Below are 23,957 nucleotides of genomic sequence, written 5' to 3' on the forward strand. Positions count from 1 at the left end.
CAATCTCCCTGAGATCAAAGGACCCACTGGAACCCAGGGGATCTCCGTGGAAGGACGCTGGCGTCCCCCATAGTCAATGCTCTCTGCTCCCTCATGCTCAGCGAGTTGCTCAAAATGAGTCCTGGCTCAGAAAGGTCAGTGTTCTGAACGCCCACCTCCACACCCTCCCTGTGCATTCCAGAAACACGGTAGGGCCCTGAAAGACTCCCTGAGACCCCCAAGGAGCGGGCTCAGCCCCACCCTCTCTGCCATAAGCAGTCTGCAAAGGCATGCTCACTCCGAGGGCAGACCAACCCAGGCGGACTAACCCGGTGGTCGCCGGTCCCTTGGAAGACCTCTTGCCAAGTGCCACACACCAAGAAGTGAGTCAAGAAGTCAGGATCCTCTCAAAGCACAGAGCCAGCTCCCTGGGCCCCAAGTCTGTCTTTGCTTCTCTGGATAATGGTGGTGACCCTGCAGTAAGATGTGCTGGTGCCCCTCGGCCTCCAAAAACTCAGCCCCACGTTGTGCAGGAAGCACGCTCCAGAGAAGGGAGCTTACCGGTTATTGTGCAGGCTGGTCCAAAGGTCCAAGGGTCTATGACCTGCTTATGCCTGGGACCCACACACTCAAGCCAACCCCCGACTTCCACACCCATGTCATGCTAAGGCCAGGCTTAACATTTACCAGCAAGTCTCTCCATTCATTGATACTTCACTTTGATAGTCACCACTGAGATCGGGGTGTGACAGTAAGCTCTGAAAATGCAGGAAGCCCAGAGCCTCCCTCCCTAAAACCCTCCCTCCTGAAAGCCCAGAGCTCTGGGGAGGAACCCTGGGCCCGCACACATCAGTGGGGACATTAGGGTTGCGACCCTGAGGTGCCGAAAGAAGCTGTCCTCAAAGTACAGAACAGTGTGAATGCTGGCCGCTCTCCCTTCTGTGAGGCTCTGCACATGCAGGGCTCCTGCTGTCCAGGTGAGCGAAGTCTCACTCCGATCCCATTTCCTCTGGCGACCTTTCATCCTCGGGCCCCACTTCTCCTATCAGGCTGGACCAAAGAGGGTCCCTGGAGAAAGGAGGGGCACAGATTCCTGTGAAGCTTGAGGCTCTCAGACAAATGTCAAACTGAAAAGCAAGTGTGTTGGGGTCATTTGCACTGTGCAATGGGAACGACCGTGTGAGAGCCGGATTCCCCTGAACCGCTGCGTGTCGCGTCTGCTGCACAGCAGGCTGTCCGGGCTTCTCGGCACAGAGGCAGGCCGTGCCCTCATGCAGAGCTGGGCCTGCCCCAGCACCCGTCTGCTGGGAGACTCTGGCTGAGTGTCCTGAGCACTGTCCCTTGCTCATCCTCAATGGAACGGGAAGAACCATAGCCCCTACCCACACCTCACGGCATCGTCCTGTGACTGACGTCAACAGTAAGCACATTTTCTGCCTTCATTCTCTAGCTACAGAAGCAACTTCCAAAGAGTTGAGAGGCAGGACAAGAAAGCAGGCAGGGACTTCCCTCAAGCCGGTTTACAGCACAGTGGAGGGCAAGTGCAGAGGCAGCGAGAGGGGGAAAGGGCCGCAGGTAGGGCCCAGGATCTGGCAGTCTCCCTGGGGCAGCCTGGCCCTCGTTGCTCCCGAGGGTAACCAGCAGCCACAGCCATGGACGAGTATGGGACGTGGCACACGCTGCCTTCTGCCCCCTGGGCCAGCTCCTCCGCAGGACAGCATCTCGCCAGACCACTGCCCTCTGGCTCCGCCCCACACCTCCCCAAGTGGACACGGCTAGGGAGAGCCAGGCCTCTTTATGACTTCCTCGGAAACACTTTATCTCCTTGAGCCAGGATCACAATCCTCAGGTTCCTCTGGAGGCTTTGCTTTGATGTGAGAGTCAAGATTGAGTGATAAGAGGCCTCAGCCACGCGTCTCCGGTGGTAAACAGGCCTGAGGTCCCTCTCTCAGCCCTCAAATCCTGGGGACATGGGACACCAGTAAGATGGGAGGGACACTCCAGTCCCCAAGCCCTCTGCTCCCACACAGAGGAGCCACAGGAGCCGAGGCCCTGGCTGCCCTCTGAGCATGCTGCGGGCCAAGTGGACTGGCAGCTCCCACGGGCGCCCAGGGACACCTGAGGAGGAGGACCTGGCCTCCAGGACCCTGAAGGGTCTCGCGCACAGACCTTGGGGGTAGCACGCCCCCCACCCCCACCTCCCCAGGTCGAGGCAGCTGCCACGACCTGTGACCTGAGCACCATCCTGAAATCTGTTTGCTAGTAAAAGCTGTCAGGTAAGGATTTTGTGCATGACTAACACTGAGGCCCTCCCTGGCCACTTAAGCCACAAGAAGTAGAGACCAGACATTCTTCAAATGAAAGGAACTGATTTCAGTCCAAAAAACAGAGTAACAAATCAGAGTACAAAAATTAAATTAAAAACTCACTCTACTGGGAACAACACTTGTTTTGCACTTTTCCCAAGCAACAAAATATCAGAGCCTAAAAGTGGGGCATGACGTCACAGGTGTCCAGATGGCCTGGTTGGGGGGCGGAGGGGGTGGGGGTGGGGGCAGGGTGGGCTCGGCTGGGCTCTCACGGCCAAGTCAGAGGGCCAATAGCCCGGAAGTGCCACAGTCCAGGGAGCGTTCTGGTGGGGCCACGAGCCTGCTGGCCTCCATTCTTTCACTAGGAAACCAGAGAAATCTATTTTTCTACCTCACAAACCTGTCCTGAAGAGTGTTGATTTTCGTTTCAAAGGTACTGAGGATGCTGGTAAGTGTTGCCTCAGGTGAATTTCAAGCGCAAGTCCATAAAAACTAGAAACTCAAGGCGGTACAAAACACAGCCTCCTCAACAAAAGCAGCTTCCTTCTCCAGCTCTCCTGAGCATTTCCAGGAACTCTGGCCAAGGTGACAGAATTTCTCACAGCACAGACACTCAGACAGACAAACCGCCTGACCGACTCACGTGCTCCCCACCTGCACTTCTTTCACACCGATCCCCTTCATCTAAGGATCTGCTAGCCAGAGGCCAAAGCCTCTAGAACATTCCTCCTAAACACTTCCGGCTTGAACTGTTTACCCACAAAAAAGGAATTCCACTCTAGCTGTTTCTTTTCTACAGACCACCCTTAAAGTCATATTATCTGCTCATTAATACCTATTTCTTGTGGGAAAGGGGCCATGTCAGCTGCTTCCCACGCACACTGCTGTCGGGAGGACGTGATCCCGGGGACAACCTCAGGGCGCATCCGACCCCGCTGCGGACTTTACCTGGAGATGGCGGCCACGAAGGGCTGCAGCTCCCGGGGCTCATAGGCACGTGCGAAGGCCCAGCACACGTAGCAGGCGGCGTCCCTGACGTTGGTACCTACACTGCAGGAGCCCCGCTTCTCCTCATAGGTCAGCGCCTTCAGGATCACGGGAACAACTGGGCACAGGAAACAAAGACTGTGAGCACGGGGCCAGGGGGCGGCACGCGCGGCTTTTCGGCAGCAGCACGCCTGCCGGCTCCCCAGCCCAACCTAAAGCCACCTGGTCAGAAAGCACGTGTTTAGAAGGAAGATAGAAGTCGGTGGACACGTTTTTTAAAAAGCTGCCCCCAAATGACAGGAAGAGATGAAAGTGGGTACCGGAAGGCATGGAGATGCCTGGGGTCTGCTGGCCACAGGGACCACAGACATGAGACCACCTCACCTTCGGACCAGAAGGTAGCGCCCGACATCCCACCCTGGGGAGGAGAACCTGGGGCGCAGGGAGCCTTAAGTCGCTCAGTTTCAGAATCAAGAACCAGGATGACAAAGGAAACCAAGCCCAGGGTTACTTCTGTGTTAATTTTAGGGATAACCAAGATACGTTTAATTATCTAAAATATCTGCACTGTACAAAGTAATCTGAAGTACATAACAGATTATCCTTCTGGTTCCATTTGAAAATGAGTAATTTAATAATACTGCTCATGTGATTTTTGATGTAAAATATGAGAGAATTTTAAGATACATGGTAAGAGTATTAGAATGTTTAAAGGAGCTAAAATTTTAGCATCTTTATCTGTTAAATTTACCAGATTCATGTATTTCAAGTACTTGGGGAAGAGTTCACTTATTAAGACACGTAAACTATTTAAACAGAAAATAAAGTACTATATGTTATAGTCACGTACAGGGCTTTAAAAAATATGAGAATCTGATTGTTATAAATGAACTAATTTTTTATAAGCCTCTTAGGGGCACCTAGGTGGCTCAGTGGGTTAAGCATCTGATTCTTGATTTCAGCTCAGGTCATGATCCCGGGGTTGTGGGATGGAGCCCCACGTCAGGCTCTACGCTGAACGTGGAGCCTGCTTAGGATTCTCTTCTCTCTCCCTCCCTCTGCCCCCTCCCTACTCTCGTGCCCCCTACTAAAAAAACAAAAACAAAAACAAAACTCTTAAACAGGAAAATATGATAGAAAAAAACTAAAAAAATGTTTAATTTGCAATTCAGACGATATAAGTTTTTTTTAGAAGTCGCTATAAATGCGATTTTCGAAAGATACTCTGAAAGTCCCAATTTACTAATCTAAAACCAACAACGATGCTGCCATAAAGCACGCGGACAGCTCACCCTGGTGTTTAGAAAGTATGAAAAGTGGAAACAAGTGAACATCTGTTCTCAGAGAAGACGGAGTGACCATGTGTCCCCGCCCCCAGCACTGGTGGCGCTCGGGCAGAACCGCTTCCCAGCGCCTGACGCCTGACGCCGTAGGACGGGCAGGGGAAGGCCAGAGGCCACGGCCCACACCCTCGAGGGACACATCAGCTGCAGGTTGCCGTGGGGAGCGCGCCCGCGGCCAGGGCCTCCCGCGCTCCAGCAGCCTGACACCCCAGGCCGCACGGCGCGGACACGGCAGCTTCCCACACCGGGCAGGTGTCTGCCGCAGACAAGCACCACGCGTTTGCCCAACACAGGAACGGCCGACCAGGACGACGACGACGATCAACCACTGACACAACAAAGAACAAAGCTAAAAGCCAGCACACCAAGTGACCGGAAGGCAGGACAAGAGGGGCCAGCCTCAGCCCCCCGTGCATGTGTGTGCCAGGGCCGCCCCAGGACGCGAGCGCCCGTCACGAGCACCTCACCGTGCACTTCACACCCTCTGGTCTGTTTAGCCAGACGAGCACCGTTACATGCACGCGGTCTGAGAAGACATTCCAGGTAGGATTCAAGAAAAATGAAGCAGCAATTACCCAAATGTGCAACTATCATCCTAGAAATTATCTTCCAGGAAAACATACCTAGAAATAGCCTTGGGCAAAAAAAAAAAAAAAATCAAAAGAAACAACAGAAGGACTGTGAATATCAAACACAAATCTCCCCTCTGCCTTTTTGCATCTAAGGACTTTGATTCCATATAAATAGCAACAAAAAGTAGATTTGATTGTGTACAATTTTTAAAAAAAATTTTGTTTAACTTTTTATTTATTTTTGAGACAGAGAGACAGAGCATGAACGGGGGAGGGTCAGAGAGAGAGGGAGACACAGAACCCATAGCAGGCTCCAGGCTCTGAACTGACAGCACAGAGCCCGACGCAGGGCTCGAACTCACGGACCACGAGATCATGACCTGAGCCGAAGTCGGACGCTTAACCGACTGAGCCACCCAGGTGCCCCTTTGTACAATTTTTATATACATATGATTATTTTTAATCAGATTGTAAAATGTTAAGATAAATTTACTTAAAGTTACGTAAGCAGACTCCAAAATAAGTTATCAAAACATAGAAAGCTCAAAGACACGGTGCTCTAGGTCACACATTTCCTCCCAGGATGGGACCAAGCCAGGCGCCTCCACCCACCGTCCCATGGAGCACAGGGTGTTCCGGGGCACCCACGCCCAGCACACGGAGGAAACCGCAGCTGGGACGGGCCTCCCCTCCTCTGTGCATGCCGAGGACCCCAAACCTTGGAGCCCACCCTCTTGCCAAGTTCTCGTTTCCTCAACTGAGCAGCAGCAGGACGCCCTTCCTGGGACATGCCCCACATGCCACAGCGTCTGAAACTGGGCCAGAGGCCACACACACCATTTTCTGGGGCACAGTTTACAGCACGGTGGTCACCCCAGGGTCACCCACCCTTGCCTCCCCATCGAGCTAAGGCCTGCTCTCCCCACCACTGCCACCCCTCACCCCAGCTTCTTCTCGCCCAGCCCCTCCGTCACTGCCGCACCGCCCCTGGCTCTCAGGGCGGGTCTGTCCGACGACTCCCACCCAAGTGGCTCCTGGGGTTCCCTCTCGAGAGGCCCCAGCACCCCCACACGTTGCATCTCTCCAGGCCACACCACAGTGCTGCAGCGGCCCTGGAGCCTTCTCCATGCCAGGCAAACTTCGCTGGGTGGGAGCCTCTGAAGGTGACAACGGTCTGCCTTCGTCATCCAGCACACCAGAAACTAAGCTCCATTTTCCGGAAGAACACCTATCAGTCCTCGTGAATGTCTAATGAGACCTCCAGTAAGACTCACAGGGCAGATACAAATGCCACAGCAAGCGAGAAGGCGCCATCATAGCTGCTGTACATGAAGGGGTTAAATCTAAGTGGTGATTTTTTACTTTTTGTCTGAACTTGAACTAAACCAACTCTGCAATGCTTCAGACTGGTCATCAGCAGTTCTACTGGAAATTCCACACCACCTGGAACTACTCCTCATCTTCCAGTGTCGTTCATATTCACTTTCCACACTCACAGGACAGCCCATTCGCAGCCCAATGGATGTCACAACTAATAGGCTATGGCACCTTTAGGAGGAAAGCATCATATAAACACAGTATCACTGCTACGCCAGGGCCCCTAAGACCGTTACTGTAACTCAGCTGCCCAGACAGCTCTGGGTAAGATCGTTCAGCAATTCTATAGCCTGAGGGGAATCTGGATGCTAACTGCTGAGTCCCAATTTATCGGTCCACTGGACAAAATCAATTTCAAGACAGACAACCGTGAGTGACAGCGGCCAGTGCTGCGGATGTCGACTTCAGGCAGGCATCACACCCACCACCAACCACACTGAGAATGCTCAGTGCAACCGGTGAGAGGCCTGCTTCCATATGTACACAGCCCCCACCCCAGGCCTACTCGCCCTTGAGGTCACTCCCATCATACCCGCAGAACCGGACTCCGGGTCAGGGAACCCAGTGGTCTGTTCCCAAGAGGGAGACGGTTTTCCAAAGTGTTGCTTTGTTGGCCAGTGAAGTCAGTCAGCCATGAGGAAAAGGACACACAAATTGCTGGTTTGTATTCCACTAACGGACCTCCACCACCACTCACACACAGACCTTGCCACAGTCTGACCAACATTTATTGTTGGGCAAATTGACAGCCTAGTGGGTCCAACCTTTGTCCATGTGGCCCACTGTCTCCAGGAGTGGAAAAAAGGTCAGCCTCTGAGCACTAGCCTGCAGGCTGAGCCCTTCAGGACAAGGACACCAGACCAGTGGGGAACACCGGCCATGGTGACCCCCGGACACACACCCTGACTTTATCCCCAGCACCCACGCATGCCCATGTGCTGGGTCTGACAACGGGCAGGCGCTAGTCTTCGTCCTCCCACAGAAACAGGTCAGAGAAGGAGAGGCCCACGCCGCCCACCAGCCACACCCACCCACATGGCCGCCTGGCCAAGCTCCACCCAAGTCCTTGGCACAAATGCCCTCGATGTCTTGAACCTGTCATTTTCCTCGGAGGCCTCTGATGACCCCTCCGCTGACACCGGCAACAGACATCAGCAGCTGACCCTCCAGGGCAGGTGAAGAAGTGGCTGCCTAGACCGACACAGGCCTCACTACTGGACAGGGTCCCAGAGAAGACAGTGGGGATGCTCCCCTCACGGGCGCCACAAGGGAATCCGACTTACAGAAAGTAAAGCAGCTCAGAGGAGGAAAAGGGACACGGTGGATTTAACAAGAAAACTGAAACTTGGGCCTGTCAGCTCTGATTCACGCCATGTCGACAGCAACCTGAGGGGGAAAGGGGCTGGCGGGACCACCGCGGCCACCAGGCCTGGCCCTCTCCAGCCTCTGCTGTAGGAGGGCCTGGAGGACGAGACACAGCAGCCGTGCAGGCCACCGGGAACGACCACAAAGCCTGGGGTGGGGGGTAGTACCTATGGAGTAGAAACAGCTGTTAACCCCAAACCTGTATAAGAAGTCACTATCAGAGAAACAGTTCAAAAACTAATGACTCTTTCCAGATTCAACAGGTTTAAAATAAGGAAACTCTTCACTAGCTTTGAACAAAAACCTTTCTCATGGTTCCAATTACACACTGCAAATGCATGTCAAATATATAAGATTCCCCAGAGGGCTTCCTTTTGGCAACCCAGAGTCCAGAAATGTAATTTAAATACCCTTCTCTCTAGACAGCATGTCATTTGTCTAACGCCAAGTGCCTAAGGACAAAGCAGCCTCCAGGTGAGAGAAATGACTTAACCCCCAGAGTGCCACAGCTCCGCCACCGAGCTTGCGAGGTGCGCACCCAGGGGCGGGAGGGACCCGGGCATTCTTTGCAGAGGTAGAAACAGTTAGTCCACAAAAGAAACCATGATACAGCCAGCATAGAAGCTATGTCTTTTGGTAAGTCACCAATTATTCTAATTTAAAGAACAAAGTTGTCACTGAAGGCATTCACGGTATGGATGGAGTCTCCAGGAGGCACTGGGACAACACACCCCCCTCCCCGCCCCCGCCCGGTGGTGTGGGGCTGCACCTCCAGGGACGCAGGGGCGGAGTCACCCAGGATGCCCCAGAGCACACAACAGGGCTGCACGTGGAGCCACACTCAGACCCAGGGACAGCACTGGCTTCCCAGGAGCGGGTGTGGCCACCACCACAGAACCGCCATTTCAGTCACCAGTACAAATAGCCATCATACCTCCCTCAAAAATGTGGCCCAACTTGCTCAGGGAAAAAAAAAAAAGAAAAAACAGTGTTGAATTTGCTAGGGGGCAAGAGGAAATGATGGACAGAATATCTAGTTCTATAGACATTTTGGTTTCCAGTTCCCATAGGACATTTTGAAAAGTGTCCCAAAGCTGGCCTGCAGGCAGCAGTGGCCACTCCAGACAGAGGAGAAGTACAGGCTTCTGTGCTGGCCTTCCCTTAGAGGGTGAGGGACCCCACCAACACTGGGAGACCTGTATCATCCCGAGCTGCTGGGGTGGGCCTCTGGCCCGTGCAGCACCTGGACCCACTGTCCCCTGCCCCAGTGGACTCCCTTTCCACGGAGAAGTCGCACAGCCATGAAGGCCCTTAAAACCCTCCCAAGCGCCTTCCCTATGGACAAGACCCCGCCTACCACTGCCCTCGGTGCTGTGGCCGAGAGCCAAGGTGCATGTGAGTTCCCACCATACGTGTTTCTTAAATCAGAATAATTCGTGACTACCAAAAGAGGTAGCTTCTGCACTGGTTGTATCATGGTTTATTTTTGGACTAATGTTTCTACCTCTGCAGGTTCACAGTCCAGGCTGGGTGGACACCACTACTACAACACACATCAGCCACAAGAGAAATGGATCGCAGGAGAGAGGGAAGGAGCCACGGTCATACCTGGGGGCAAGGACTCCTGAAACGCCTAATGTGACTACAAAGCAAGACTGAGGCAAAGGACAAGTGGCATCTACCCTTCCACTGGACATGGCCCCTTGGTGTCGAGGGCAGCTCCCGCCACACCACCTGCCCGACTCGCAGAGCTGGGCTCACCCTCCACATCATTCAGCGGCTTCCCCTGAGAACAGGGACAGTAAGTCAGTGAAAACCACTTACCATATCAAACAGCCAGAGATTCAGATTAAATCTAGGTGGCAGGTAATAAAGAATCTGGGGTTGGGGGGGGGGGGGGCGGTACCGGGGCTGCTCTCCAGGACACTGACAGCCCAGGTCTGTACTGTCCCCAAACCATCCAAACCACCTGCAGAATCGTTCCTCAGAAAGTGGGGGTAATGACTTGTCTCAAAATCTGAAAACATTAAAACAAAATACTCTCTCAACTCCCTGAATGCCTCTTTATCTGCTCCATCAGAATCAAGTTGCATAATGTAACACCGTATGTCAACTATATTCCAATAATCACAAAAATAAATAAACTGCAAGAGGTGGATGTACCCCATGACCCAGCGAGTGCACTCTTCAGCATTTATCCGAGATGTGAAGACTTCCCTGCACACAGACGCGCACGGCACCTTGCTCACGATACCAGCCCCGGAAACCATGCTCGTGTCCTTCAGCACGTGAATGTTTTGCCACCGGGCACGGCCTGCCGAGGACTACCACGCACCAGGGGACAGGAACAGACCGGCGATACTCGCCACACCTGATGCACCTCAGGAAATCCTGCCTAAGAAAGCCAACCTCACACGAGGCAGACGGCGGGCTCCCTGTGGGCGACACCGCCGAGCCGACACGCTATGGAAGTGCGGCATCTGGCGGCTCCGGGGGTGGCGGCGGGCACGGCAGTTCTGCCCGTGACGCCACAGCCGGGCTCAGGGAGGCACCGGGACACCAAACATGCCTGGGGAACGTCTGAAATGCCCACACACGGCGACGCCAGAATTTCACGCACAGAATTGAGGGGACTTGAGAGCAGCACGGCGCCTTCCAGCAGAAAGGCCTCGGTGCCCATCTCCCACAAATCACGAGAGCCCCGACAAGGCAGCAGCAAGGGGGCAGGCCCAGGCATGTGTTTTAGCCTAAGTTCAAGCTGGAAGGGAACCATGGGGTGAGAGGGCGGAGGCAAGAATGGGGAGCCACGAAAGGGAGCCACGCTCTTCACGTGTGGACCTGTGTTCCTCAAGACACGCACACCACACACAGGACCCACCAACCAATACAAGTCACCAAAGAAACCCAAAGGGTGAGAGAGCTCAAAATGTTTCTAAGATGAAACCGTAAAACGGCTGAAAGAAAAGGCCAGCAAATGTGGCCTACTCCCAGGCCGGGGAACCAATTTCCAACGGTGCAAGAAATCCGAAGGGAGTGACGGAGGATGTCGTGAAGTGTCGTGATCTCAGCACACCAACACACCAAAGCAAGTAGCAAACGTGAGTGAGTGTGCTGCGACGGCACTTACACGTGGAGAGCCCACACACACCCAAAACTAGGAACACCCCAACTCAGCAGAAAACACGGTGAGCACACCCGATGACCAACAGGAATCCCAACACGCGTACTGACACAGCGGGTGGGGGTCGCAGGCAGAGCGTCTACAGGCTGACCCTTGAACTGGCAAGTCGGCTACGGGGCCTTTGTCCCTGAGGACATGATGCAGGCACCACTCTGTGTGCAAAGCCCTTCATGTGGACTCAGGATGTGACCAAGTAGTGGGGGCCGCCCCCCACTTGGTGCCTCCTGGCAGGTGTCCCCAAGGTGTCCTGAGCACCTGCACTGGTGCAACCACTGTTTGTAACAACAGAAATAAACCCCTGGTGATGGGAATGGAGGGTTGAACCACAACGGAGACAACACGCTGCCATCCAAAATATGCCGTCGCCACAGGAGAACACTTGGAAGCCCAGCCAAACACCGTACTGTGACTCCAATCCTGATGACGATCGGGACTCTCTGCGCCAGGCCCTTCTCCACCTAATGGGAGGTCAGGACACTGCATCCGCCACAAGACACAGAGTGACAGCCCCTAGTGAGTCCGTGACTGGACTGCAAGCATCACACTGAGGGACCACAGCTTGCTCAGGGCCCCTATGAGCCCAAATACCAACAGTGCTGACTTCTAGCCCTTGGGGTAGAGGCAGGCACTAGGGAGGTATGGCCATGACCGAGAAAACACCATGAAGACTGGATCCCTGACATCCTTTAGGGCCATGGGCCTCTCATCACCTGTGCACCTCTTTCTTCCCCCTGTGGTCCCCTGGTTGCCAGGAGGCTTGACAAAGTGGCTGCAGAGTAAATGCCACTTGGATCACTGCGGTGGTTCCCATGAGGCAGGGCAAGAGGGTGCACCTTCCATGGGAACACCTACCTAGACTGTCATGAACATCTGCTTGCTTCCAAAGAACTCCTCAAGTAACCCCGGGCTCAACATGGCCTAGATTCTACCATCGTGACGTTGAAAATACAAACTTTCTAGACTTAACTGAAGACATCAGAAGAGTAGTGTAGTTTTGTTTTGTTAATTTTTTTAGTGTTTATTTTTTTTGAAAGCACAAGTAGGGGAGGGGCTGAGAGAGAGGGAGACACAGAATCCGAAACAGGCTCCAGGCTCCGGGCTGTCAGCACAGAGCCCGACACAGGGCTCGAACCCACGAACCGTGAGACCATGACCTGAGCTGAAGTTGGATGCTTAACTGACTGAGCCCCCCAGGCGCCCCAGAAGGGTGCTTTTTTTGTTTGTTTGTTTAAAGAATTTTCAGGGGCGCCTGGGTGGCTCAGTCGGTTGAGCGTCCGACTTCAGCTAAGGTCACGATCTCGCGGTCCATGAGTTCGAGCCCCGCGTCGGGCTCTGGGCTGATGGCTCAGAGCCTGGAGCCTGCTTCCGATTCTGTGTCTCCCTCTCTCTCTCTGCTCCTCCCCCGTTCATGCTCTGTCTCTCTCTCTATCTCAAAAATAAATAAACGTTAAAAAAAAAAAATTTTTTTTTTAAAAAAAGAATTTTCAAATGTCACTTTTTAAGGACTGTACTGTAAAATAACCTAAATGTCTTTTTCCTATTTTAATAAATAATCCCTTGTTTTTCTTTTTAAAAACTTCAACTGAAATACACCAAGACATTCAGACAGAACATAAGCAAAAACCCCTCTTTGCTTCTGCACACTGACCCTGAGAGTTCCCACCAGTCGGGCCCCACCAGTGGCACAGCCTGGCCACTTCCCCCGGCAGGGAGTTGTGAGAGAGGGGACCAGGGCTGCCCGCCAACACACACAGAGGCTTCAGTGCCCAGGGCCCAAAGTACGCAGAACTGTGCCCAGTGGCCTTCTGGTGCCAGGCTGCGCCTCCCCACACATCCTCCCCACCCTCCACCACAGCCACCTCCCACTTGCCCTCTGAGGTTCACACTAGAAGGACGTGTCACGTGCTGAGGGGGTCCCCAGTTGCAGGCTGGGTGAGTCTGTGCCATCCAAGCCCGGTAGGGTCCAGAGGTCTCGCACGGGTGGGCCCAGCCTTCTCCCCAGATTGGGTGCGATTTCAGAGCAGGGCGCTGCGCACCCTATAACCTCAGGGTCAGAAAACATCACCTTTAGGAGCACAGCTTTCTATGCTGACTGGGCTGCCTGCACTCCTCTCTCCCTACAAAGACCACGTGTCATTCTTCAACTTCACACCACCAGCAGGTTCTCAGGCAGCAGTCCTGGCTCTGGCGACGAGAACCACCTCTGATGCTCCAGAATGTAGAGCACGGCTGCTCAGGCCCCTCCTGGAGACACTGGTCTAGGAGGACAGATCGCACTATGGCAAGAAGTCTGGCTCACCAGGTAGCCCTCCACCTCCTAACATCAGTCTGGGATGTTAGTGGCTCACATCCACCACTGGCAGAACCTTCCAGAGCCTTAATACCCATAACTTTGAGTTAAACCACCTAAAGTCAAAAACACATATATGGAATCTGCACTCAGATTATTAACAGTAAAATAAATAAGAACCAGAAACGAGCCTTATTCTTTATAATGCAGAGATCCTTTAAGACACACCAAAGAGGGGTGCCTGGGTGGCTCAGTCGGTTAAGCGGCCGACTTCGGCTCAGGTCACGATCTCGCGGTCCGTGAGTTCGAGCCCCGCGTCAGGCTCTGTGCTGACAGCTCGGAGCCCGGAGCCTGTTTCGGATTCTGTGTCTCCCTCTCTCTCCGACCCTCCCCCATTCATGCTCTGTCTCCCTGCCTCAAAAATAAACGTTAAAAAAATTTTAAGAAAAAAAGATACATCAAAGACTAACCTGGCAGTTGGGAAGGTGTTAGTACCAATTGCAGTGTTCACACCTGCACACATCCACGTACAAACGTGAACACAGGTGATACCATCTCTGAGTCACGATGTCACTCTGGGCCCAGTGTGCATACAAGCAACAAGACCCTCCAGTCCAACAGAACCGTGGCTGGGACCCCGACACCGGTGCGGGCACCCTGGGTTTTCTAGCTCCCCACCAAGAGAGGTCCCTCTTTGCTCAGGGCCCACTTGTAGCCATCTTTTTAAGGCTTCACGTCCTGGTTAGCATTTAGACCCAGCACCTGCCCAAGAGCCCAATCCTCGGGTGTCTCAAGAACGACAGGTGACCATCCCACAGCTGTCTGCAGCCCTGGGGCCCCGTTCTCTGATCCCAGGCCCCTGCATGTGCACACGCCCGGCCTCTCCCCACACACTCTGCTGTCAGTGCGCCATCATGTCCGTCCTGGAGGGACCACACCCAGCTCCACAAGTTCCAAATTAGGAAACTGTGAGCTCTACCAAGGAAGCATTTCTCACAAAGCAACTGGATGACCTGAGGATTTCGATTTCTAAATGCCAAGAATACGTGAGACAGCACAACACCTGAGAGCAAAAGTAAGGGTGCCCGAGACCACCATGGCCACATCCACAACCATGAGAAGAGCGTCCACAACTGCCCTGTTGATGGGGCTGCGGCCGTCATGAGGAGGAGATGTCCGTGCATCATTTAGAGCTTAGAGTCTAAACATTGAAGGCCCACATGTCCAAAGGCCATGGGCAGAAAAAGGGTTCAGTGTAAAGGCTGGAAATCCAAAGAAGAGGACGCCACATCCTACTGGCCTGAGGCGCCGTGTTCTACTTCAGAGAAGCTGAGAGCGCCCTGCTGAGAGGCGCTAACATCCCCAATTTGCCATAACTGAGGACTCCGGCTCCCGTTCTGACCACCCCCTGGGGCCTAGCAGTGGCCTTCCTCCCAGCGCAGGCTGTGCGCCAGCCCCCCAGGGCTCCGCAGGAGCTCCCACCTCCCACACCGGGACTCACCCCCTTGACAGCCGGCTGTGGTCATCGCCAAAGCACAGCACGACAGACTTGCACGCCGTGCAGATGAACAGGGTAACCTACGGGCTGGCCCTCTTGGCCAAGTGGTGAGGCCGGCTCAGAATAAAGAAACTACTTCCACAGTACTGGCTGTCCGGCCGCAGGGAACACGAGCACTACAGGGACGAGTCCGGTGACGGGAGGGCCTCCCGGAAGAGCAGGGAAATACTCTTCCACCAGGCCCTGCTCCCCCTGCACCAGCCCAACCGCCCCAGAAACGGGAGGACTTGAACCCCACACCACCACCAGCTGAGGAATAAGCAAAGAACGGTCGAAACTTCCCAGTAGCGACCAGCCAGGACCAGTGGGTTCCGGAGCCGAAGACCCGCCACACGGCCTGCAGTCCTGCTTAAGGGGACTTCAGTCAGGCCAGAACAGGAACCACTAACTGGACCCCCTCAGGAAGAGTCAAGAGGGCCATGGGCCACATCACACACACAGCGGGGAGGCCAATGCGGAAGCACAGGGCCGGGCTGCCCCGCTCACCGTACTTGGGCGTTTGCACAATTCTTAAAAGAGAGTGCCAGGCCAGGTGACAGACGCCAGCAGAGGTGTCAGCACCTCACGCGGCTGCTCGAGGGATGAGCCTCCCCTGTAGGGAACCCACGACGTCAGATGGCTTCCAGAACCCTGGAAGGGTGGGGGAGGGGCAGCGGCAGTGGAAGGCCCCTCGCCCAGGTAAGAGGCGCTGGCCTCGTGTTCAAGAACAGATTCATGGGAAACCGTCAGCGTGAGGAACTGTGAAAACCCCGCGTGAGGAACACGTCTGTAGGTTGAATCCTGACAGTGTGACAGTGAACTCACCTGGGAGTCGTCACCGAATGCGCACCACACGCGGCACTCTGTCAAGCAGTAAAAGGCTTGAGAGCCGCACCTCTGGAAGAGCAGTGGCGTGAAAAGGTGGATGGGGGACCCTAGTGACCTACTGCCCCTCCTCCACCCTGCATCCCCCAGCTCGGGCATCAGGAAGCACCTCTCCCCCGGATCCTTGCCAACCGTCTCTCCAGACAGGACCTGGAGTTGGCTGTGCTCAGGCAGCCGTGCGTTGTTTCCTGGAGCAGAGACGAGCCACAGGCAGCGTCCCGACCATGTGACAGGCAGCGACGGGCGAGCGCTCCCTTCTGCTGGCTCACGGATGCACCACACCATCAAAGCACACCACCTTGCGCACAGTAGGTACAAAACTGCTTTGAGTGTCTCTCTCATTCTTCCCCCAAAATTCTCCTCTGCAATTTTCTAAACCTGCTTAAGCCACTCCTCTTGGAAAGATTTCCCCAGTGCTTCGCTCAAGCCTAACTGTCTTGCACATTTCCGTGTAACTGAGGACGACAGAGAGGCACCTCTTTACCTGCCTTTAAAACACACCTAACGTCTGCAATGCCTCAGCTCCCCAAATTTATCCTTACAGATAACACAGAGTCTACAGCAGTGAAGACAAACCTTCTTCCTCCCTTGCCTACAGGTCATCCAGCCGAAGGAAAATGTGACCTAGGACTTGGTCTGGACCAAGGCCAGTGCCCTGAATACTTACTTGGGGGATGCCACAAGAAGGAAAGGGGTGGACACGACCTCAGTCTGGCTCTCACCACTAGACCCTGGGCTGCTGGAAATTAAGAAGATCTGGGGCGCCTGGGTGGCTCAGTTGGTTGGGTGTCCGACTTCGGCTCAGGTCACAATCTCACAGCTCGTGGGTTCGAGCCCTGCGTGGGGCTCTGTGCTGACAGCTCAGAGCCTGGAGCCTGCTTCGGATCCTGTGTCTCCCTCTCTCTCTGCCCCTCTCAAAAGTAAAGAAACATTAAAAAAAAAAATAATTCTTTTTAAGAAATTAAGATCTAGTCCCCAAATCTTTAAGTCGCCACGTTAACAAGTGTCCCAAGGAGGGATGGACATAAAGTGGGCAGCTATTTTCCGTCCGGGTAACCCTCCCCTCCCCCAGCCACACTGAGAAGCAGAAAGAGCCTCACCAGACACTCCCAGCTGCCTGTCCCTCCACAAGCGGCCGGGCCACCCCAGCCCTCCCACCGAATAAGGGTCCCAGGTCTGGAGCAGCCACCTGGACGTTCAGAAAGCTCCACAGGTGACTGGTTCCTCTGCCACAGTGCGAACCAGCTGGTTTTAGATGGCACTTGTAGAAGTTAATCTAACTCTCGGCTCACCTTGCCGCATTGAAAGTAAAACTGAAATGTCTGCTTAGAAACAATCCTCAAATAGAAAATACAACCTTCTAGTTGCATACTCCTTTTAACGTGTTCAGCCCTGAACACCCATACTTGCAGATGTCTTCTGTAAGATCAAATGCCCCGCTCCTCGAGAGTGTCCTCGAAGGCCTCACGCAGGCCGCCAGGGGGATGTGACAGCTGCACCCGCGGCCAGCCTCCCAGAAGGAAAGAGCAGGAGCCCCGACGGACCAGAGGTGGCCCTGCTCCACAGAGCAGCCAGGGGCCCGCGGCACACATTTCCGCTGAGTCAGGGCTGTCCGTGAGTAGCTGTCACCTTGTCAGCAGCAGGTGATGAGCTGAGCCGCAGCGCCTGGAGCGACACCACCGAACAGCCACACTGTCCCCACACAGCCCTGGTTTATTAAATTCACACAGCAGAACGCCAACAGTACCCAGGGGAAGCTGTCACACGGAAGAAGTCACGGGTACGAAGCCCCTAGGTGGGAGATGCTCCCCCACCGAGGTCACCGACACCGCATCCTGGCACCCAGGTTCAGGGGCACACCCACCTCTCGTGTCAGAGCCCAGGGACTCAGAGACCACACAGACCCCACGAAACGGACAAAGGGATGTGTTTATCACAGCACCACCCAAGTGTGTGAAGGCCACAGCAGAAGGAGGTCCCTGAGGTGGACAGACTGCACCCTCAGGAGGGAGCCTAGGCACCTGTCAGGGCCTTCAAAGCCAGTGGCATCTCCCAGCTCTGGGCTGCCACACTGGGGTGTTAGCTTCCCAATGAGACCGGCCCAGCCTGAACCCAGATTCTGTGTTAAAACTATTTCTTTTCAGGGGCACGTGGGTGGCTTAGTCGGTTGAACGTCGGACTTTTGATTTCAGCTCAGGTCATGACCTCATGGTTCACGAATTCGAGCCCCACATTGGGCTCTGTGCTGACATCGCGGAGCCTGTTTGGGATTCTCTCTCTTTCTCTCCCTCTGCCCCTCCCCCACTCACTCTCTCTCTCTCAAAGTAAATGAAACTTTTTTTTTTTATTTTTTTTTTAACGTTTATTTATTTTTGAGACAGAGAGAGACAGAGCATGAACGGGGGAGGGTCAGAGAGAGGGAGACACAGAATCTGAAACAGGCTCCAGGCTCTGAGCTGTCAGCACAGAGCCCGACGCGGGGCTCGAACTCACGGACCGCGAGATAATGACCCGAGCCAAAGTCGGCCGCTTAACCGACTGAGCCACCCAGGCACCCCTGAAACATTTTTTTAAAAAGCTATTTCTTTTCAAGCAATCTAAGTAATTGTTCTCTGCAAATTAAACACTGTCGTGACCAAAAACAACAATACTGTCATGACCGACTAACAATCCTCCTTCTCAATGAGAGGTAAAAAAGGCTCCTCCTCCCTCTGCTGCCTGGCTATCAGCACAGGGACAACCGCCCATCTGTCCACCTGTCCCTTTGCCAAAGGCCGCAGGGGGCACGGGGGAGGGGACATGAGCACTGCACTGGCAGATGAAACGCCCACAGCTGATGACACAGTGGCCCTAGTACATCAACTTGAAAGAAGCAAAAACAAGCATTCAGGAGAATTAAAGGCTTAACCCGGAAGTCAGAGACCAGTTCTGCCGCTGAGTCACAGACCGAGGTTCCCAGCCACAGAGCCCAGACCTCCAAGGGCCCCAAGATGCCTACGGCACAGCATTGCTGAGCTGGTGGACCTACCGGGCCGAGAGCCCTCTGCCCTGACACACAGATGTACACAGCCAGAAAGAAGGCACACTGCCCAAGGTCACATGGCCAGCACTGGGGAGAAGGACGAATGTGAAGGCCATCAGAGTTTTGGTCAACGGCAAGCCTGCCACCGTCTTGAACTGAGCTGCCAGAAGCGTTCTCTCTTTCTGTCTCAATCCCCACCGTGGGCAGCAGGGCCAGGTGGACGTGGACAGCACCCTTCCAATGACACTGCCTGGAGGTCAACAGCCACCTCCCCTGTGACCTCCCCTCCCCATGACCCCACCCCACCAGTTCCCCTCCCTGTGACCTGCCCCTGCTCCCGTGACCTCCCCAGGGTGACACAGAGACAGTTAAGTATGGTGAGGAGGGCTGCAAACTCACTTCATCTCCACAAAATACAACACAAAATTAGCCCCAAAGCACTTCCCCACTGCCACTGACAAGACACTAGTTGCTACCGACTCTCTCTCCTCGGATTTGTGTTGTGCCCTCCCACTTCAGGGCTCACACGGACTCCACACCCAGACCAGCTCATAACCCTGAAACAGCAGCCGTGCCTGCAAGAGAAAAACCAAAGCCTTCGCCTTTGCATTTCCTTATGTGGCACGACCACTGGGGCCGCTTCTCAGGACGCCACCACAAGATGCACTTCCCGGGAGAGCCAGCGAGCCAGTGCTGGGGGACTGCAGGCCACCCACCTGCTACAAGCAAAAGGTAGCAGGGCCACCACCAGTCCCAAGGCCCCAAGAGACCTCCGGCCACCCACGGCTTCCATAGGACATAAGCAGGGATTCCCGCAAGCCCACTGGGAGGCCGAGGCAGGGAAGTGCCTGCAACACGGGGTGGCCACAGGGCAGCTGGGCATGGCATCGCACCGCACCGCCCGCCCAGGCCCAAGGAGGCTCCCGAGAGAGCAAGAGCCTCACAATTGCATCACATGCTGGACGATCTCCATCCACAGAGGGGACAGGAAGTGTGAAAATAGGCACAAAGAAAGCACAGTACTCTCAGCCCAGGCACATTAAAGACCACCCTAGGGGCGCCTGGCTGGCTCAGTTGGCTGAGTGTCCGACTTCGGCTCAGGTCATGATCTCGTGGTTCTTGAGTTCGAGCCCCACTTTGGGCTCTGTGCTGACAGCTTGGAGCCGGAGCCTGCTTCAGATACTGTGTCCCCCTCTCTCTCTGCCCCTCCCCTGCTCATGTTGTCTGTCTGTCTGTCTCTCCTTCCCTCCCTCTCTCAAAAATAAATAAACATTAAAAAAAAAAAAAAACAGGGGCGCCTGGGTGGCGCAGTCGGTTAAGCGTCCGACTTCAGCCAGGTCACGATCTCGCGGTCCGTGAGTTCGAGCCCCGCGTCAGGCTCTGGGCTGATGGCTCGGAGCCTGAAGCCTGTTTCCGATTCTGTGTCTCCCTCTCTCTCTGCCCCTCCCCCGTTCATGCTCTGTCTCTCTCTGTCCCAAAAATAAAATTAAAAACGTTGAAAAAAAAAAAAAAAAAAAAACAGCCTAGGTCGTGCCCTGCACCCACGTGGTGCCCTTACTAACCAGTCATTAGGGCAGTGTCACGGGAACAAGGCTGGTGCACTACTCTCACAAGCAAATCTGAAATTCCCGTCAACTGGGACCGTCCAGCCACCTTACCAGTACAGCCCCATATCAAAGCAGCCAGCCTGTGTTGTATTTTAAACATCAAATGGGCCACAACTAGCAGAAATAGACAACAAAATCTGGAAGATGTAGAAATCGATTTAGTAGGTGAGGATTTTTCCTCAGATAGCAAAACTTCTTCTTAGAAGACTCATAAAAATATTTTCCGTTAAAATAGCACAAATGTTATAGAAGTGGCTAATATAAATTACACAGACGTGACTTTCTGAGTACACTGTATATAAATGACACACACCCACACCACTTCGTGTCCATAAAAGTCACGATCTTAGTTCTGACCTATACCACGAATTTCAATGTTTTTAAAATCTTTATTCATTTTTGAAAGAGAGTGAGTAGGGGAGGGGTAGAGAGAGAGAGGAACAGAGAATCCGAAGTGGGCCCTGTGCTGTCAGCACAGAGCCCGATGCAGGGCTTGAACATGAACCGTGAGATCATGACCTGAGCCAAAGTCGGACACTCAACTGACTGAGCCACTCAGATACCCCTGAATTTCAATGCTTATAAGTAACAGGTACAACTAGGTGATACGCAGACTTCATAATCTGCATGGCTCCTGCACCTGTATCACATACAAATTCTAGCACAGTCTATTCTGCTGGGCTTTCTGCTTTCCTTCATTAAACTATAAATTCTCTCATAAAGAATCCCAATTCTAAGTAAAGAAATATTAAGTGCTTAAAAACAAAAAAATTAAAGATACTATTTAAAAATCTGTATAAATGCACGTGTATGTGTGCATGTACACAGACACACACACACACACCCCAAACACTGTGAACACATAGGAGAGAAAGAGAACTAAAAAGAATGAAAACAATGGTGACATTTTTACAATAAAGAAATGATAGGATACAAAAACACTATCAAGAGAATAAAAAGACAAACCACAGAATGGGAGAAAACACTTGTAAAAATTGTTTATCTTTAAAGGGTCTATAATCTAGAATATACCAAGAACTCTTATAACTCAGCAATAAAAAGACAACCCAATTTTAAAACGGGTGAAAGACTTACATAGACATTCCTCCAACAAAGATACACGAATGGCCAATAAGTACATGAAATGACGCTCCGTTTTGTCCGTCATTAGGGAAATATAAATCAAAGCCATAAAGAGACACCCACTGAGTTGGCTATAAGAACATGGAAAAGAACAGGTGTTGGCGTGGACACCGGCACGGCTGGCGGGAATGTACAATGGGGCAGCTGCCGGGGGAGACAGTTTGGTGGCTCCCTGGTAGGTTATATATAGACTTGTCATATGATCCAACAATTCCACTCCAAGATATATACCCTAAACACAGGAGAATGTGTGTCCAAACAACTACTTGTACACGATTGTTCACAGCAGCTCTGTTCACGACGGCCAGAAGGTGGAAACAAACCATGCCTATGGATGCCTGAATAGCCAGCAAAAAGTGATGGATCCACACCACGGAATATTATTCAGTCATAAAAAGGAAGGACGTTCTGACACATGCGCCATCACGGATAAACCTCAAAGATACGCTCAGTGAAAGCAGCAGACACAAAAGGCCACAAATCGTATGATCCCAAGGATATGAAATTTCCAGAATAGGCAAATCACAAAGAGGAATGCAGATGAGCAGCTGCCAGGGGCTGGGGAGGCACAAGGAGAGAGGAATGGGCAGGATTCTTCACAGGGCGATGAAAACATCTTGGAAAGAGAATGACAGGTGTCCAACACTGTGAATGTCCCAAATGCTACCGAATTGTTCACTTTAAAACAGTTAGTGGTTAATTTTATGAATTGAATTTTACCTCAATTAAAACACACAGGTTTTTTTAAGAGCAAACACCTTTGCCTTCCTCCCCTGATAATTCAGTCCTGAACCATCAGGCAGAATAGGCAAGGGCAACCCCTGCGGGCGGGGACGCTGTCAGAGCCCACATGGGGCGAGGAGGGGTCCATGAGGCAGGCAGGCAGCCTGACAGAGGGGCCAGGACGAAGGGCACCCCTGCAGAGGGGGAGCTGAGTGTGAGAATTAGGAACCTGAGTGGAACTGGGGGAGGGGGGTCCCTGAAGCGGGTGTCACTGCCCATGCAGGCCAGAAGGGCATCCAGTGGAAGGGCACGCAGTAGAAGGCGGCCTGGCAGGGGTGTCAGGGGCCAAGCATGGCAGACGGTGTCCACACATGAGCAGCCCAGCCGGCAGTGTCAGTTAAAAACAAACAAACAAAAAAAATCATCTGATTTAAATCAAAAGGAGCTTAGACATTTGGACCTTTCACATAATGATTTATAAAATTCCACATAAACTTTTAAATAAAAGATGAAACAAGAAGTGCCTGGGTGGTTCAGTCGGTAAGTGTCCAACTTTGGCTCAGGTCATGATCTCACAGTTTGTGGGTTCGAGCCCCGCATCAGGCTCTGTGCTGACAGCTCAGAGCCTGGAGCCTGCTTCGGATCCTGTATCTCCTCTCTCTCTGCCCCTCCCCTGCTCATGCTGTCTCTCTCAAAAATAAACATTAAAAAAATAATAACAAAATAAAAGATGAAATGAGAAGGGAGTTACAAATAAGATATTATCAGAAACGACGAGGCAATTTTAGATAGTTTAAATATACATCATATGCATACTGTGCTATCTATAAATCTAACGTACATAATACATGGATGATTGCTGGAATGAAAGACACAAGGTCTGTCTCTGACAGAGATGACTCTGATGATGCAAAAATCTGAAGACATAACCAATAACACAACCCAGAGAAAAAGACATAGAAAATATGTAAGATAAAAGAGAAAGACAGAATGAGGTTGACAAAGGTCTAACTGGAGTCTGGAAGGAAAAAATTGAAAAAGAGAATTCCAAGGAAGAACTGAGAACTTTCCAGAACCACAAAGAGAAAAATCCTAAAAGTAGCCACAGAAAAGAAGGACCTTACCTAAAGGAACCACCACTTGACTGGCCCCAGGCGACTGAGAGCACAGAGGCCAGAGAGGGCAAAGCTACACTCCGTCTGGGATGGCATACAACTACATCATCATCAAGAATGAGGGGTAAAAAGAAATTTCAGGGGCACCTGGGTGACTCAGTCAGTTAAGTGTCCAACTTCAGCTTGGGTCACGGTCTCGCGGTTTGTGAGTTCAAGACCCACATCAGGCTCCTCACTGGGAGTGTGGAGCCATCTTGGCTGGCTCTCTCTCCCTCCCTCTCTCTCTCTGCCCCTCCCCTACTTGTGCTCATTCTCAAAATAAACTTAAAAAATGGTAAATTAAAAAAAAAAGAAAGAAAGAAATTTCAGGCAAATAATAACTGAAATATATCACTACTAAGAAACCCTTAGGAAGGAACTTCTAAAAACAAACAAAAACAAAAGAAATAAAATTATCCCAGGGTCACCTGGGTGGCTCAGTAAATTAAGCATCCAACTTTGGCTCAGGTCATGATCTCACAG

At 52.7% G+C, this 23,957-nt stretch overlaps 1 protein-coding gene across 1 annotated transcript in view; it reads right to left on the reverse strand.

The window, feature by feature from the left end:
• The window catches only part of TBCD (tubulin folding cofactor D), a 160,019-nt gene that overhangs the window by 64,536 nt on the left and 71,526 nt on the right, over window positions 1-23,957 (reverse strand). The window contains exon 14 of the mRNA XM_049635394.1: window positions 3,237-3,393. Within this exon, the coding sequence (XP_049491351.1) occupies window positions 3,237-3,393 (157 nt within the window). The remainder of the gene's footprint in view (window positions 1-3,236; window positions 3,394-23,957) is intronic.

This window comes from Panthera uncia, chromosome E1, assembly GCF_023721935.1.
Source record: "Panthera uncia isolate 11264 chromosome E1, Puncia_PCG_1.0, whole genome shotgun sequence".
Classification (NCBI taxonomy): Eukaryota; Metazoa; Chordata; class Mammalia; order Carnivora; family Felidae; genus Panthera; species Panthera uncia.